At 40.3% G+C, this 14,514-nt stretch overlaps 1 protein-coding gene across 3 annotated transcripts in view; it reads left to right on the forward strand.

The window, feature by feature from the left end:
- The first annotated feature begins 555 nt into the window (after window positions 1–555).
- SLC1A3 (solute carrier family 1 member 3) overlaps window positions 556–14,514 on the forward strand; it is an 82,628-nt gene continuing 68,669 nt past the window's right edge. Inside the window, exons 1-3 of one of the 3 annotated variants that reach the window (XM_063664726.1) lie at window positions 582–714; window positions 1,210–1,297; window positions 2,320–2,595. In XM_063664726.1, coding sequence (XP_063520796.1) covers window positions 2,415–2,595 — 181 coding nt within the window. In that variant the 5' untranslated portion in view covers window positions 582–714; window positions 1,210–1,297; window positions 2,320–2,414. Of the gene's footprint in view, window positions 715–1,209; window positions 1,298–2,319; window positions 2,596–10,001; window positions 10,176–14,514 lie in introns of those variants that run through there. The other 2 variants (XM_054487069.2, XM_063664727.1) reach the window with 2 other exon arrangements.

Raw genomic sequence — 14,514 nt, forward strand, 5'->3', positions numbered from 1 at the left:
AGCTAAATTAGGTTTGTTATAATGAAGTTTTGAAGTTTAAACTGCTAAAATAGAGGCATGTCCCTAACTTTAGACAAGTTTAGAGAATCGTAGTAAGCATTATTTTTTTTTCTACATACTTGTCTGCATTCAGGGTCTTCCCAAGAAATGTCAGTTAATTCCCCGAATCGAAAAAGGAACTTTTTCGTAACAGTTGTACAACCAGGCTAAAGAGCACACCCTCGTCTTCCCTGAAGGGGAGGAAACCTGCAATAATGTGAGGTAATTAAATTTAGCCTTAGAAAAGTCTTTGAAACGTTCTAATCAAGACTTTCAGCTTTCCGATTGTGTGCGCTTTATTTTTCAATTCTTCCTGGTCCCGGTTTTGCATTTCTAATGACAGTGGACTGACAAAGCGTGAAAGTGGTCTAAGGAGCAAAACAAAGCCAGCAAGCCTGCTTCTGGTGTGCCAAGATTAATCAATATTCCAGAAACCTCGGGGTTTCCCCCTCCTCCCCTGTGCGGTTTCCATTCCCCACTCCTCCTTTCCCGGGCACAGACTCCTCCCCTTTTCTTAAGTTGCCCTGATAGTAACTTGCAGTTTCAGAGCACATGCACACTGTCAGGGCTAGCCTTCCTGCTTACGCGCGCTGCGGATTGTTGCTCCGTTGTACCTGCTGGGGAATTCACTTCGTTACTGCTTGATATCTTCCACCCCTTACAAAATCAGTAAAGGTAAGTGTCACATTCTGTGTTCCTGCTGGGTTTAATTTCTCCTTTCACTTCTCTGCCGATGTATTTTGCCTTCCAAGCAGAGGAGTAGCCTGAATCAAGGCTAGCCATTTTGGTAGATAAAGTCCATGTTAGTCATCTCACGTCGTTAGAGTGTGGTGTCTGTTTATGCCGGGTCCTCTGTTAATTTGGAGTTGAGTCATTCGGGGTGGATTGGGGGCAGATTGTGGCGCGAGATCTAGAAAAGGATCAAGGTTGAGCGGATCTGCTTGAAAGTGACTGGTAAGAGGAATCAGAGCTATTAGTTAAAAAAAAAAAAAAAAAAAATCTGGTCTCTCCTATTTCCCGGTCTTCACTTCTCCCTAAGCATTTAATCCAGTGTGCAGTCTTAAACAAATTAGAAGTCTTAGTATCACTGACCCCAACTTGCAATTTTATTTAAAAGGCAAACTGTTAAGACAAGTCTGTTTTTTTTTCCTGCACTGGGATTTCGAGAAGTCATTTGCGAGGAGTCCTTTGGTTTCCAGTTACCTCCCCCACAGGCGCACACGCTGGCTGCTTGCGTTGGCAGCGACACACATCCATGGTACGGCTGGTTTTCACTCGGATTGATTATGGGAAGGGCTATGGATTAGAACTCCTGTAAAGCACCAGGAGGAATCCCTTGATTTTTCAGAACAGCTGATTTCCACCAGGAAAGAGATTTACTGAAATGTAGTTAAATAGCGTGAGTGCTTTAAAGAAACCAGAAACCACAAGCTGTAATGTTTGGAATGAAAATTGGTTTCATCTCCTCATCTGTTCTAGAAATCCTAAATTTTAAAATGCTAAAAAGTCAGCGATAGTTTCCTCGGAAGACTCCAGCATGTGTGTCACAAAGAAAAACGCTACTTCATACTTCTACTTGTGATAAAAACGAAGCTGAATTGTAATTTCAGATGATTTATAGATGTGCCCAGAGCACTTTGCTTATTTCATGGAAAAAAAAATGAAAAAATTACCCTGTAAAATAGTCACACGTATTTCCCATGTACTGTGGGCACTTGTGTTCTTTTTATGACCATATTTACTAGTAGATATTATTATTTTTTTTCTTAATGAAGAAAATAGCTGGTTACTTTACTACATATAACAGAGACAACTCCCACCAATCAATATCTTAATTATTTTTATTGACTTGATTATGCTTTCAATCATGTATACAGCATAATTTGTCAAGTAATGATTGAGTACTTTCTGTGCATTCAGTTCAATTGGACATTTACTGAGTGTGTACATTGTGCAAGGCATCAGCTGGGTTCTGCGGGGGAGGGTGGGAATAGGGGTTCTCAGTCAGATCTAGCTCTGAAGAACCCTTTTATAGCCTCATTGGAAGGGGAAGGATGGATTTTTAAAAAGAAAATAGAATATATTCCGAATTTATGCACATTTCTCACACGTGGTCCACTAAAATATGCACACTGCAACCTTGAAGTCTGGTATTGTGGCTCTCCAGTCCTTGATTCCTGCTGAGATTATGCAATTTGCCAAGAGCTTGCGTGGTGTGGAGCAGCACTGATTTCTCACCCCTGGAGGCTATAAGTCATGTCTCTTTTTTTCCCATTCTAGTTGTGTTTTCTAATACCAAAGAGGAGGTTTGGCTTTCTGTGGGTGATTCCCAGACACTGAAGTGCAAAGAAGAGACCCTCCTAGAAAAGTAAAATATGACTAAAAGCAATGGAGAAGAGCCCAAGATGGGCGGCAGGATGGAGAGATTCCAGCAGGGAGTCCGTAAACGCACACTTTTGGCCAAGAAGAAAGTGCAGAACATTACAAAGGAGGATGTTAAAAGTTACCTGTTTCGGAATGCTTTTGTGCTGCTCACTGTCACCGCTGTCATTGTGGGTGAGTCATTTGATTAAAAACAAAAAAACCTGTATCTTGTTTCTCTGGGGCATCTGGCTGCCCAGGGAATATTATCAGATGAACTAGTTGTAGGTATCAAAATGATAGCCTAGGCTTTCCTCTGATCTTGATGATTTTTCTCTATAAAAATGACTGTTATGGCATGTTTGGAGCAATATATAGTAAACACAACATTAGGCATCACTAGGCATTATGCAAATCAATTGTGTGAGGAAGAAAAATAAATAAAATATTTTCCCATTTCATGTAAGGATAAGGAAGTGATCATTTAATCATTAGGCATGACAAAGCAAGCATGCTAGATTTGGCCAAAATGTAATTATATACAACGTCAGTTGCACTTAAAACTAATTTATACAATTAGTACACCTAAAATGAGATGTTGGTTCCGAATAGTAATTATATTCTAACTGGTGCTGACTTGAAGCTGAGTATCAACACTTAGACACAGAGACCGAATCTTTTATGTGTTTGCACTTTGTCACCCAGCAACTGGGAAAGGTAGATTGGGGAAAATGTTAACACAGATCTCTTTCATTCATTGCTTTGCAGAGCCTGCCGTAACCAGCTATACCTTTTTTTGAATCATTTCCATCTCTTACTAATTTAGCAGGGTTGACAGCAATCTGTACTAATACAATATTATTGTTTTGTTTTGTTTATTGATCTTAAAAGTTATAGTTTATTACTTATGGGTGGCATTGATCCTACTTTAAAATATAGCTGAAAAAAACCTACTTATTTGGAATTTTTGACCAAACCAGTACAGAAATCCTTAGGTTGACAAACATATAAGCCAATGACAGGTTGTAAAAATATTCTAACTTAACCTACCAATTTGCCACCAAAAAAGAAGCATTCCGTTCAGTTTTAATCTCTACTTTGGAGTTTGCCAAGATTTCCATCAACTTTAAAGAGGTAATGATTTAATAAAGATTAAGAAAATTCTGTGGTGTGTAAATATAACTTTTTTCAAGAAAATTGAATTCTTAAATTGTAGACAAATGAAATATAGAAGGAGAGTTTGTCACAAGATTTTAGATACATCCCATTTTAACATCATTGTCTTCCATTAGTAGTCACTGGTGATTAATGATGGTTGGATTAATTTAGAGATATTCAAACAGAACCTGTCCTAACAACTGACCCAGAGAAGTAATGGCTTTCCACAGTAGGTTTCCAGGCTTGAATATATTCCTGGGTGAAGTATTTCAGTCCCACATCATTGTCCTGGAAGTCAATGCAAAATGCAGTCTGCTTGCCTCATTTTTCACTCTGAATCAAAGTCATTGCCAAGCCAAGCAATAGCTGCATAATAATAATTGCAAACATTTATACAGTACTATTCCGGCTACTCTGTAGGAGTTTTGTTTATATTAGCTCACTTAATCCTCAAACAAGCCTATGAAGCGAGTAGGAAGGTATGATTACTATGATATTCCTCATTTTGTAGATGAAACTGACCATGGAGAGATCAAGCAATTTGCCCAAAGTGACAACACTAGTAAACTCTAGAGCTGGAAGTCAAATTCAGTCTAGCACCAGAGGCCATTCTCTTAACCACTCTATTCTTCCTCTGCTCTGCTGCTAGTTGACATCTTTTAAGAGATGCCAGGAAGGGAAATACCCTCATGAGCTGATGAAGGCCAGTTAGCTAGCAGTGCTAGATGCATTCACATAGCATTGTCATTTAACTATATGATTTACCCAGTTAACTCAAAAGAAAACTTACAGTTCTCCTATAGACCATTAAGCCACTTCCTTCTCACTCATTTAACAAATACTCATTTATAATTCATGATCCTATACGTATAATAAATAGAGCTCAGTAATACTGGAGTATATTTGAAAAAGATGGAGAAACACCATTCAAAATCGTGTTGTAAACACAAGAAGAGTTGAATTTCTAAGACAGAAATGTTTCCATTCAAGAATAGAGGAATGGAAAGTCATAAAACTTGAACATGGAATACAGATTGATGGAGAAGGAAGTTCCTAAGTCATTAGTACGAAGCAATAACATCTCTAATAAAAGGAAGATAATGCCAGGATTTAAAAGTCTGTTTTCCTCTAGGAGTTCTGGGATCATCCCTAGTGTGTTTTTCTCTAGGAGTTCTGGGATCATTCCTCACCCAATGAGGGCTTTCCTAAGATTTGTGAGAATTGCAATAAGAGTTGGCTGAGCTAGGGTAGATAAGTTGGCCGGGTGCCCTCATGGTTGGCTTTACTAATGGAAACTGAGGAGGCAGAAGCAACAAGAAGAAGGCACTAACAAAGAAACACATAAAAAGAGCTCATTGACAGTCAAAGAGACCACTGAGTCTACATCAAAGACTTGGAATAGCAAACAGACAACTTAGGAGCAAACAGATTTAGGAGAGAAGGAAGAACCCTTCAGTTATCTGTTAGTGTGTCTTCCATCGAGAACCCAGTGGATATAAAGGCTCTATTTAGCTTATCACTGGGTTCCATGTCTACCAGTTCTAAGAGATAGGAAAAGAATGTGTCTGTACACCAACTCTTAATTTATTTGCTGTAGCATAAGAAAAAACAAGAAAGATGCTAGCAAGGAAGAAGGAGATAATTATCTTCCCCCAAGATGAGAGATGAGAAGAGCTATAGTTATTACCTAGTTTTCAAATTCCTAGGTTTTTATTGCTTTTAGTAAAAAAAAAAAAAAAAAAAAAAAAAAAAAAAAAAATCGCTGGGAAAACCTATGTACTGGGTTGAATCTTTTTTTAGACTGTTTTGTTTTGCCTTTTTGAAATAAAATATATGTGATTTAATGTGTAGAAGTGGAAACTAGAAAAATATTATGGTAAAGACATGAATCCATATATTCAAAATAAAGCAGAAAATTATAAATATTTTGAAATCAATTCATCTACAAGCATAAGCATAGAACCATTTGTACAATTTTATGTCATTTCTATTGCCATTTCTAAGCAACGTCAAAGTCTGAATGTGCCATGCCATGACAAAAGCTCATGTAACAGGAGCGGTTAGCAATCTGAGAGAATACAGTGCCAAGCTCCACATCCCTTAGAGGGCCCATCATGAAAGCATTAGATAATGGTCTGCCAGGGCTGTTGTGGACATCCGTATGACAAAAACCACACTGGGAAGAGTGGTTATTGTCTTTCTTCCTCCAGAAAGAAATTTCTCCCTTCAGACTGTGGTAAGTTGTGTTAGAGTGACCTCAGACATCTAGCTGAAAGAAAGGAAAAGTCCTTTGTCATGTTCAAGTCACAGAATACTGACTCTTTCCATGGCTAGGGAATGAATTGCACAATAAAAATGAAATCTCAGGCCAAACAATATAAAGAAATGGGTTATAAGATCAGCTGCAAGGTTGGGGGATATTTATAAATAGGAATGCATAGAATTGAGTGGTGGTTTTACCTGAAGGCATTCACAAACACAGTAAACTAGCAGCTTTCTCTGATGTTGGTCTTGGCGCGCAAACACACACACACACACACACACACACACAGAGTTTACATTTGAGTTCTCCTTTTTCTGATGTTCTCCTTGCACAGTCCTTCTTGCGCAGTTTACATTTGAGTTCTCCTTTCTCTGATATTGATCTTCACACACACACACACTCACAGAGTTTACATTTGAGTTCTCCTTTATATGGATTTGAAAGAAATTGGTGACTTCTCAGGAAAGAAATCATCCTGGCTAAATTTTTATAAAGCATTTCCCTCTGTTCTCTAATACTCTGGCAATGAATTTAAATTGCACTAAAATTCAGTGCAATTCTTTAATATCTCTAGATGGATATACAAGAAACTGGTCAGCATGGCTCCCTGTTGGGATAGGAGCTAGGTGTCTAGGGAATGGGGTGGAAGGAATACTACTTTCCTTTGAGTAAGTTTTTGTATCATTTGATTTTTTCCCCTTATTTTTATATTATCTACCGATAGCTATTATCTACGAAGTAAATACGTTAAATTATTTATTTTAAAAAATTCAATGCTATTCAATTTAACAAATATGGGATGTTATGTATCTTGCCCTGTGCTATGCAATGGGGATCCCCTGTTCTCAGGTAATTTCATAGGAGACATGGATGAAAAATAAGATGAGAAAGGAATATACAAGGATCAGAGGTAGTAATAGAGAAGTTTCTAATTAGCTGTAAAAAAAATTTTAATGAGATCATATTATGCACACTGTTCTACATAATATGGCATTTTTCTGTGTTGGGACTTTAGAGGTTCTATTTCCTTTTAATAGCCACATTAGGAGCCCTAGATGTGCCATCTGAAAAAAAAAAAAGAGTGTGGCTTTTGATGAAGGTAGATCTGCATCCATGTGCCAGCTGTATTATTTAATAGCTGTGTGATCCAAAAGGAGGCATCTCTGAGCCTCAGTTTCCTGTAGCTATATGTTTGCTATAGTTGTAATATATATTGCTAACAATAATAAAGCCTGGGTACAGTGGCTCACGCCTGTAATCCGAATACTTTGGGAGGCCAAGGTGGGAGGATCTCTTGAGCCCAGTAGTTTGAGACCAGCTTGGGCAACATAGTGAGACCCCATCTTAAAAAAAAAAAAAAGAAATAGTCTTGTTGATGTTCACTATTTTGGGCTGGGCAAGGTGGCTCACACCTATAATCCCATCACTTTGGTAGGCCAGCGAGGGAGGATCACTTGAGCCAGGAGTTCAAGATCAATCTGGGTAACATAGTAAGATCTCATCTCTCCAAAAACATTTTTTTAAAAAGTATCCGGGTGTAGTGGTACATGTCTGTAGTCCCAGCTACTTGAGGGGCTGAAGTGGGAGGAGGATCACTTAAGCCCAGCAGGTTGAGGCTGCAGTGAGCCGTGTTCATGCCATTGCACTCCAGCCTGGATGACAGAGCGAGACCCTGTCTCTAAAAAATAAAATAATAATAATAATAATAATAATAGTAATAGCTAACACCCACAATGTATGGAAAGCACTGTTGTGTTTAAGTATATTAACTTTATTTAATTATCACAACAACCCAGAGAGGGAGGTAATTTTATTACTCTTATTGTACAGATGAAAAAACTGAAGCCCAAATCCTTATCACACAGCTGATGAATACTGAGTGGGATTCAAATCCACCGTTCTGGCTCCAGGTGTTCATTCACCACACTGTTCTGGGTGCTATAACACCCATTCTGGCTTTAATCCAGCAATTTGCTGAGGGTCTGCCTGAGGTAGCAATGGAAGAGATGGAAAAGAGAGGTCGAACTGAAAGACCACTGGTGAGACTTGGCAATTGATTCAATGAGAGAAGGTGGACTGCAGACCGATGGCCCAGTTTCTGGCTTAGGTGGCAGAGTGGCTGATGACGCCACATTTGAAGGTAGGATACAGGAAAAAGACTGGGGCCTTGGGGGTGCACGAGGATAAGTTCAGTTTGGACCTGTTGAGTTTGTGGTGTGGGATGCCACCGAGGTAGATATACAATGGAAGAACCTTGCTGCAAATCAAGACTTAGAAGGTATTCCTCCAACCTCCAAACTGAACGAAGACAGTTCTGTCTTTGGATTTCAAGTGAATAAGGATCAGTGAATTGGGCTATCCTACTGTATAAATGAGTCTACTCTGTAAGTGAGTCAATTCTCAGAACAGTTTCCATAACTCTAGGGCCCTCTCCTTCATGCTTAAAAACACTAATCTTTCAGAAATGCTATAGTGGTGTTCTGTGCCTGGATGTAACTGGCCAAGCCAGTTAGGTCAGCCAAGCAGGTTAATCAATGTGGTTTGCTATCAGCTGCTGGACTGAACTGACCTGGTAATGGGACCACACTAGCCAACTGCTTGAGTTCGTGGAGCAGGCACAGTCGGGCACCCACACCTCTCAACTTCCTGAACCCCTGAGAGCGGGGCATTTTCACACTGATTGAACAACAGCAATCCAAACAACGATGGACAGATATCTGGGTTCAGACTTACGGTTTCTTCAACACTTCTTGGAAATGAGCAGGGAGAGAGGAACTTCAACAAGCTGGGGGTAGGGGGATCCTGAGTCCCCTGGTGTTACCAGAGCTCAGCCGTGCTTTCACTCAGCAGAGGCTAGGAGAGGAGGAGGAGGAAGCTGTGGATTTGCAGAGTTTTTCTCTGGAGAAGCCACACTGGGTTAGGTTATAAGAACTAGGGTCTGATTTATCTGTGCTTTATCTTCTCCCCTGGGAGAAAAAAATACAGAAAAATTGTCCGGGCTAGTGATAACACATGTGCCCACAGCACACATACATCCCAGCCCTCTCCCACCTTCTCCAAAAGCACTCCAGGAGCTGCCTCCTACTGTGAGGGTGTAGCCCAGTAAGGTATAGTGGAGATCAGAGCTATGTGCTCTGGAGTCAGACAGCCTAGGTTTATGTCCAGTTCTGGAACTGAGCCTGTTTCTTCATGTATAAAATAGAATAATTATAAAAACTGTCTGCCAAAATTTATATCCCAGTTCTGCTATGCACAAGCCGTATCACCTTAAATGATTTCCCTAAGTGCTTGCCAGGTAAACTGTCCATAGACATTGTAAACCCCACATCTTTTATTTACATCCTGATATGGCTTCAAGCTGTCATATGCACTGATTTGATGATGCTGATCTTCCAGAGAGCTATAAGACCCTGGCATTTGGGGAGGCTGGGGGGCAGAGATGGGAGAAGATACTCACCTGGTTTTGGTTTAGAAGTGGCTTCTGTTTCCTTAGCTAGAGAAGAGAGCCAAGAGAGTTGTAGGAAGAGCCTTAATAGTTGTAACGGGCTTTTAGATGCAGAAATGAAAGCCTCAGAGTAAGTGATACCATCATTATCTGTCCCTTACCGATCTGGCCTCCTGAGCAGAACCAGAAAGTAATCCCCAGGCAGCCATAATCACAGTAGACTACTTAGTGGAGGGGGCGCCTGACAGTAGACGCCTCTCTCAGGAAAACAGAGAGGTGCTAAGAAATGTTTTAATAAGTGTTGTAATACACTCAATAGTGAATTTTTTGTTCATACCTCTCAGGGCCAATCTGAGTGTTCACCACCTCCCTGGTTTCTTCTTTCCTCCAGCCCTTTGGTGCCTACTGCCCATTAACTGCCACTCTGGTCAGAGTGGGGGCTGGCTGGAACCCTGAGAGAAATGTGGCTGGTTTCCAAGAGAGTTGGGAAAGGTTGTTTTGAAGCAGTGGGTAGAAGTCTTAATGTTGTTCTAAGTGTATCTCTGGATTCTATTTTGCTCTTTTTCTTCTTGTCAACTCAGATATTGAGGAAACAGAGCAGGCAATTTCAAATTTCTCTTTCAAGTAGGTAATCAAATAAGCAAGTGTGTTCAGAACAATTAACCTGCAGTAATAATACCTTTCATTTTTGTGGTGTTACAATTTACAAAGCACTTTCTGTTGCACTCTCTGTAGCACGTAAGCTATGACCAGGCCACCCTCCTTCTGATTTGTATCTGCAAATGTCTGGGACGCAGCTAAGAAAGCATTGAGAGTCTAAAGATCCTGAGTACAGGCCCGGCTCTACCATCAACTAACTCGATTTATGATGTAAGACAAATCTCTGGGTCTCATTTTCTCATCAGCAAAGTAAGTTTGGACTAATATCTGCTTCCAACTCCAAAATTCTATCATTTTAAGTCTAGTTTATCTTCCTCTAAAATATCTGAATATATGGAATAATAAACAGACGTGTTTTGCTTTGTTTTATTTTATTTTGCTTTGTTTTGTTTCCAGGGCATGACACTGTACCATTGCTAGAATCTTTTTCCTAGATAACCCATTCTGGCTGGTCTCTCCAGTCTAACAAATAGCCCCCTTGTCTCCCTTTGACCTCTTGAGGGCCCCTGGCTCTGGGTCTGATAATCAGTGTTTCCTAGCCAGTGTTTGAGAACACAGTGATGGCACGCTTTGCAGAAGCTCCTTCTGCCCTTCAGTCTCTGCCCGTCTCTCATAAATTAGGGGAAGAAAACCATAGACTTTTGTTTTTGCTATGGAATAAATAAGATTGTGAAGAGCCTAACCTGTTTAGAGGAGGCAACCAGAGTTTGAGCACTGTCTTTTCCAAGCTGTACATTCCAGGTACTTGATATTTATGGAACACTAGGATACTATCATTCATCAAGTATTTGCTGGCAGCTAGGTGAGCTGCATCATTGCTGGGAGCTGAGAAAACACACAGAGCACTTCAGTGCACAAAGTTTAGCTACTATACTCACTGAGTATAAAAATGATGAATTTTGTCTGCGCACAGTGGCTCACGCCTGTAATCCCAGCACTTTGGGAGGCCGAGGCAGGTGGATCACTAGGTCAGGAGTTCAAGACCAGCCTGGCCAAGATGGCGAAACCCCGTCTCTACTAAAAATACAAAAATTAGCCGGGCATGGTGGCGGCTGCCTGTAATCCCAGCTACTCGCGAGGCTGAGGCGGAGAATTGCTTGAGCCCAGAAGGCAGAGGTTGCAGTGAGCTGAGATCGCGCCACTGCACTCCAGCCTAGGCGACAGATTGAGACTCCATCTAAAAAAAAAGATGAGTTTTATGTCAAGCTTCAGTGCTATCAAGATTGCCTAGAGCTTATTCCCTAGGCCAAGAATATTCACATCACTATGCCCTATCAAGAGATGTGCTCAAGAGAGTTTGAAACCAAAAAGAGAAAGATAAAAGGCCCAAAAAGGTTTAGATAAAGGAAGATATACCCTGGATAAGTTAAGGGAGGGCGCTCCCTTTTTCCCTTTGTATAACTTATCAAAGATTGGCGGGTAAATTTAGGAGCAGCAAATTGAAAGGCACAACCAAGTTTTGAATTTCAAGACGGGGTTTCTGTCTCCAGAGAGGGCAACTCCATTCTTCTTGTCCTCAGACTTCTCCAGTTCTCCAACAATGTTTCCAGGCTACAAACTGCTGCTGCTTCACACAGAGAAGACAGCAGGCTGTTAGTGAGAGACTTCTTATTCAGAACCTTGTACGTTGAGGCTCTTTTATCCCTAATGAGAGTAGGGAGAAAAATATACCCTGCAAAGATGGTCCCTTCTTTTATACACATTGCATTACTTGAAATTTCATCTTTCAAGCAAATAAAACAAAAACTCAGGTTTCTTGTGCTTGTCTAGAAGCTTGCTGGTATCTTCAGCTACTTGATGAATGTGAAGAGAAACATCAAGAAGGAAATTATGAGTCTATGAAGAAACACCCTGTGAAAAAAGTAGTTATGCTTTTATTTAGTTATTTATTTATTTTTGTTTTCTTAGATTTGCTGTTTTAGGGCAAATGAAGTAGTTTGTAAGCAAACCTGAGATTCAACAAACTTTTCAGGGCCTTGTAAGTTCTGACATTGCAATGCTTTCCACGACACGATGGGTGACGAGGAGCTTGTCATCTTTGCAGAGCGGTTTCAGTTTTCTCATACTTGTAACTCCAAGGGCTAATTGGTTGAAGTAGCACATGAGCCTATAATGATTGAGTTCAAAGTTTTTTCAGATTCGCTTCCTTGTCTCCAAAAAAAAAAGAAAGCGGTTTGGTCAGAAAGTGATCTACTCACTATAAATCTGAACACAATCTCCTCTCCATGGCCTAAACTAAGTAAACTCCTCGTTAAAGCAAATTAAAGCAGGATTGAGGAGAAATCAACCCAGAATCAAAGCGACATTTTAGAAAGATGCAGGCATCCAGCAGAAATATTGCAGAAAAGAATCCAATAAGATTAAAAAAGAAAGAGGGAGATAAGGTTGTGGGCTTTTTTTTTTTTTTTTTTTTTTTTGGCCTATTTTATTTTACTTATGTAGTAAATAAATTTACACAGTCCAAAATAAAAAAATAGAAAAGCTTATAAAAAGAAAGTATCTCATTGACCCCTGTCCCCCAGGGTTCCCGTTTATCTTGTTATTCATTTCTCATATGCCTTTGGAGAAATGCTATGACTATAAAAATAAATATGTATTTATTCCTTTTTTGACTCTTTGTATACAAATAATAGCATAGTATACATAGCCCACTTTTCACCTTGCTTTTTTCACTTTACGATATACCTTGGATATTATTCCTTAGCACGTAGACAGGCCCCTCATTCTCAGGGCTATATTGTATGGGTATACTATAACTTATTTAAGCAATTATCAATTGATGGACACTTCGGTTGTTTCCAGTCTTTAGACATTTTTATTTAAAAACGGTGTAATGAATGATCTTTCACCCATGTATCTGGATATACCTAGAAGTGAAATTGCTGGGTCTAAAGGTATACTCATTTGTAATGTTGATAAGTATTGCTAATTTGTACCCCATAGAATTTGTAGTCATTTGCTCTCCCAAATTGTGGGATTTAAAAAAGAATTAGCCTCGGTACTGTACTGCCTCTGCCAAAGGTAAGCATGAGTGGACTTTGCAGTTTGTGCAGGTTCCGCAGACAGACTGAGGAAACTAAGGAAATCAGTGCATTGGAAAACTGCAATTTCAGGATAGAATCAGGTAGATGCAGGTATCTCCCTGCTTCTAAAGCCCAAATTTAATCCATATACAACACCCAAAGTTTTAATTTGTATGTTACATTCAACTTTTGAAGCCCTTTCACATCTCTTACTATCTATCATCTTCACAATAAACTGTAAAAGAGATGGACCAGGGTTTCAGTTTTTATCCCTCCCTCTAAGCCCTTGCCTCCTACCACCAATTTAACAGAAGTTTAGAAAGTGAAACATTGAGCGATGTGTCAAGGGCACTCAGAAATAAGAGACTGCCAGAAATAAGACTATAGAAGCTAGGATCACCCCGCTCCCAGGCCAGCCCTAGCTGTTTTAGGTACAGTCTTAGGGGATGCAACCTGTCCACAAATAATTCCCCAGAATACTGGTGCTGACAGTCTGAACACAAATGGGTCTCGGCTGGGCTCTAGAGCAGAACATAAAATAAGGAAACAGGAGCAAACTTTACTCTTCATACTGCACAGAGACATATCAGTTAGTAGAACAGAGGCTCTGAAAGAACAGAAGAGGGAATAGATGGAAATGGGAACACCCTTGCTGTGCACCAGCATATAACACACAAAAGGCAACAGCGGAACTTGGGAAATTTTAAACATATTTCATTCCCAGATTCTACTCACTCATAATAATTTTTTTTTTCCAGAAAGGAAGGCAACAAGTCCTGCTTTTAATTGCTATTTCTGGAATAGAAGATTTTTAAAAATAACAATGGATTGGACATTTAGAATACCTGTAGGATTATTTGTAAATTACATTACCACTTCACATAGCCTTTTTCGGTGCAGTTTTTGGAAGAAAGCACCAGGCCTTTCTTAAAACTCCAAGGTCATTCTAATGCAGTTGTCTCTAAGAGACACACTGTGTGCACATAAGTCTGTGTCTCCACTCTACTTGGTCATCAGTAACCCAGGGCTCGCTCATCTGGGCACCCCTGGTGGAACAAAGCTGGGGCAGGTATTTCCCACCTTCAGCAACAGGAAATACCAAAGGACAAAAGAATGAGCCAGGCCAAGGCCCAAATCTCCCAAGGATGTAGAAACAGGGGAGTGGGGGAGGGTTGAGATGTTGCCTCCGACACTGAGTAGCTTCTCACCAGGAAACGCCTGAAAGTTTGACAGAAACAAAAGACCAAGGACCAGCAGAACTCTCACCCAGGTAGATTCACCATTATGGCTTTGCCTTCTTTGTAAAAATAAGCTAATACAGCCTGGCACAGTGGCTCACTCTTGTAATACCAGCAACTCAGGGGGTTAAGGCAGGAGGATCCCTTGAGACCAGGAGTTTGAGACCAGCCTGGGCAAGATAGTGAGACCCTGTCTCTAAAAGAACTTCTAAAATTAGCCAGGTGTTGTGGTGTGCACCTGTAGTCCTTGCTACTCAGAAGGCTGAGGCGGGAGGATCACTTGAGGCCAGGAGTTCGAGACCAGCCTGGGCAACAGAGTAAAACCCT

The sequence above is a fragment of the Pongo pygmaeus genome, chromosome 4 (genome assembly GCF_028885625.2).
Source record: "Pongo pygmaeus isolate AG05252 chromosome 4, NHGRI_mPonPyg2-v2.0_pri, whole genome shotgun sequence".
Classification (NCBI taxonomy): Eukaryota; Metazoa; Chordata; class Mammalia; order Primates; family Hominidae; genus Pongo; species Pongo pygmaeus.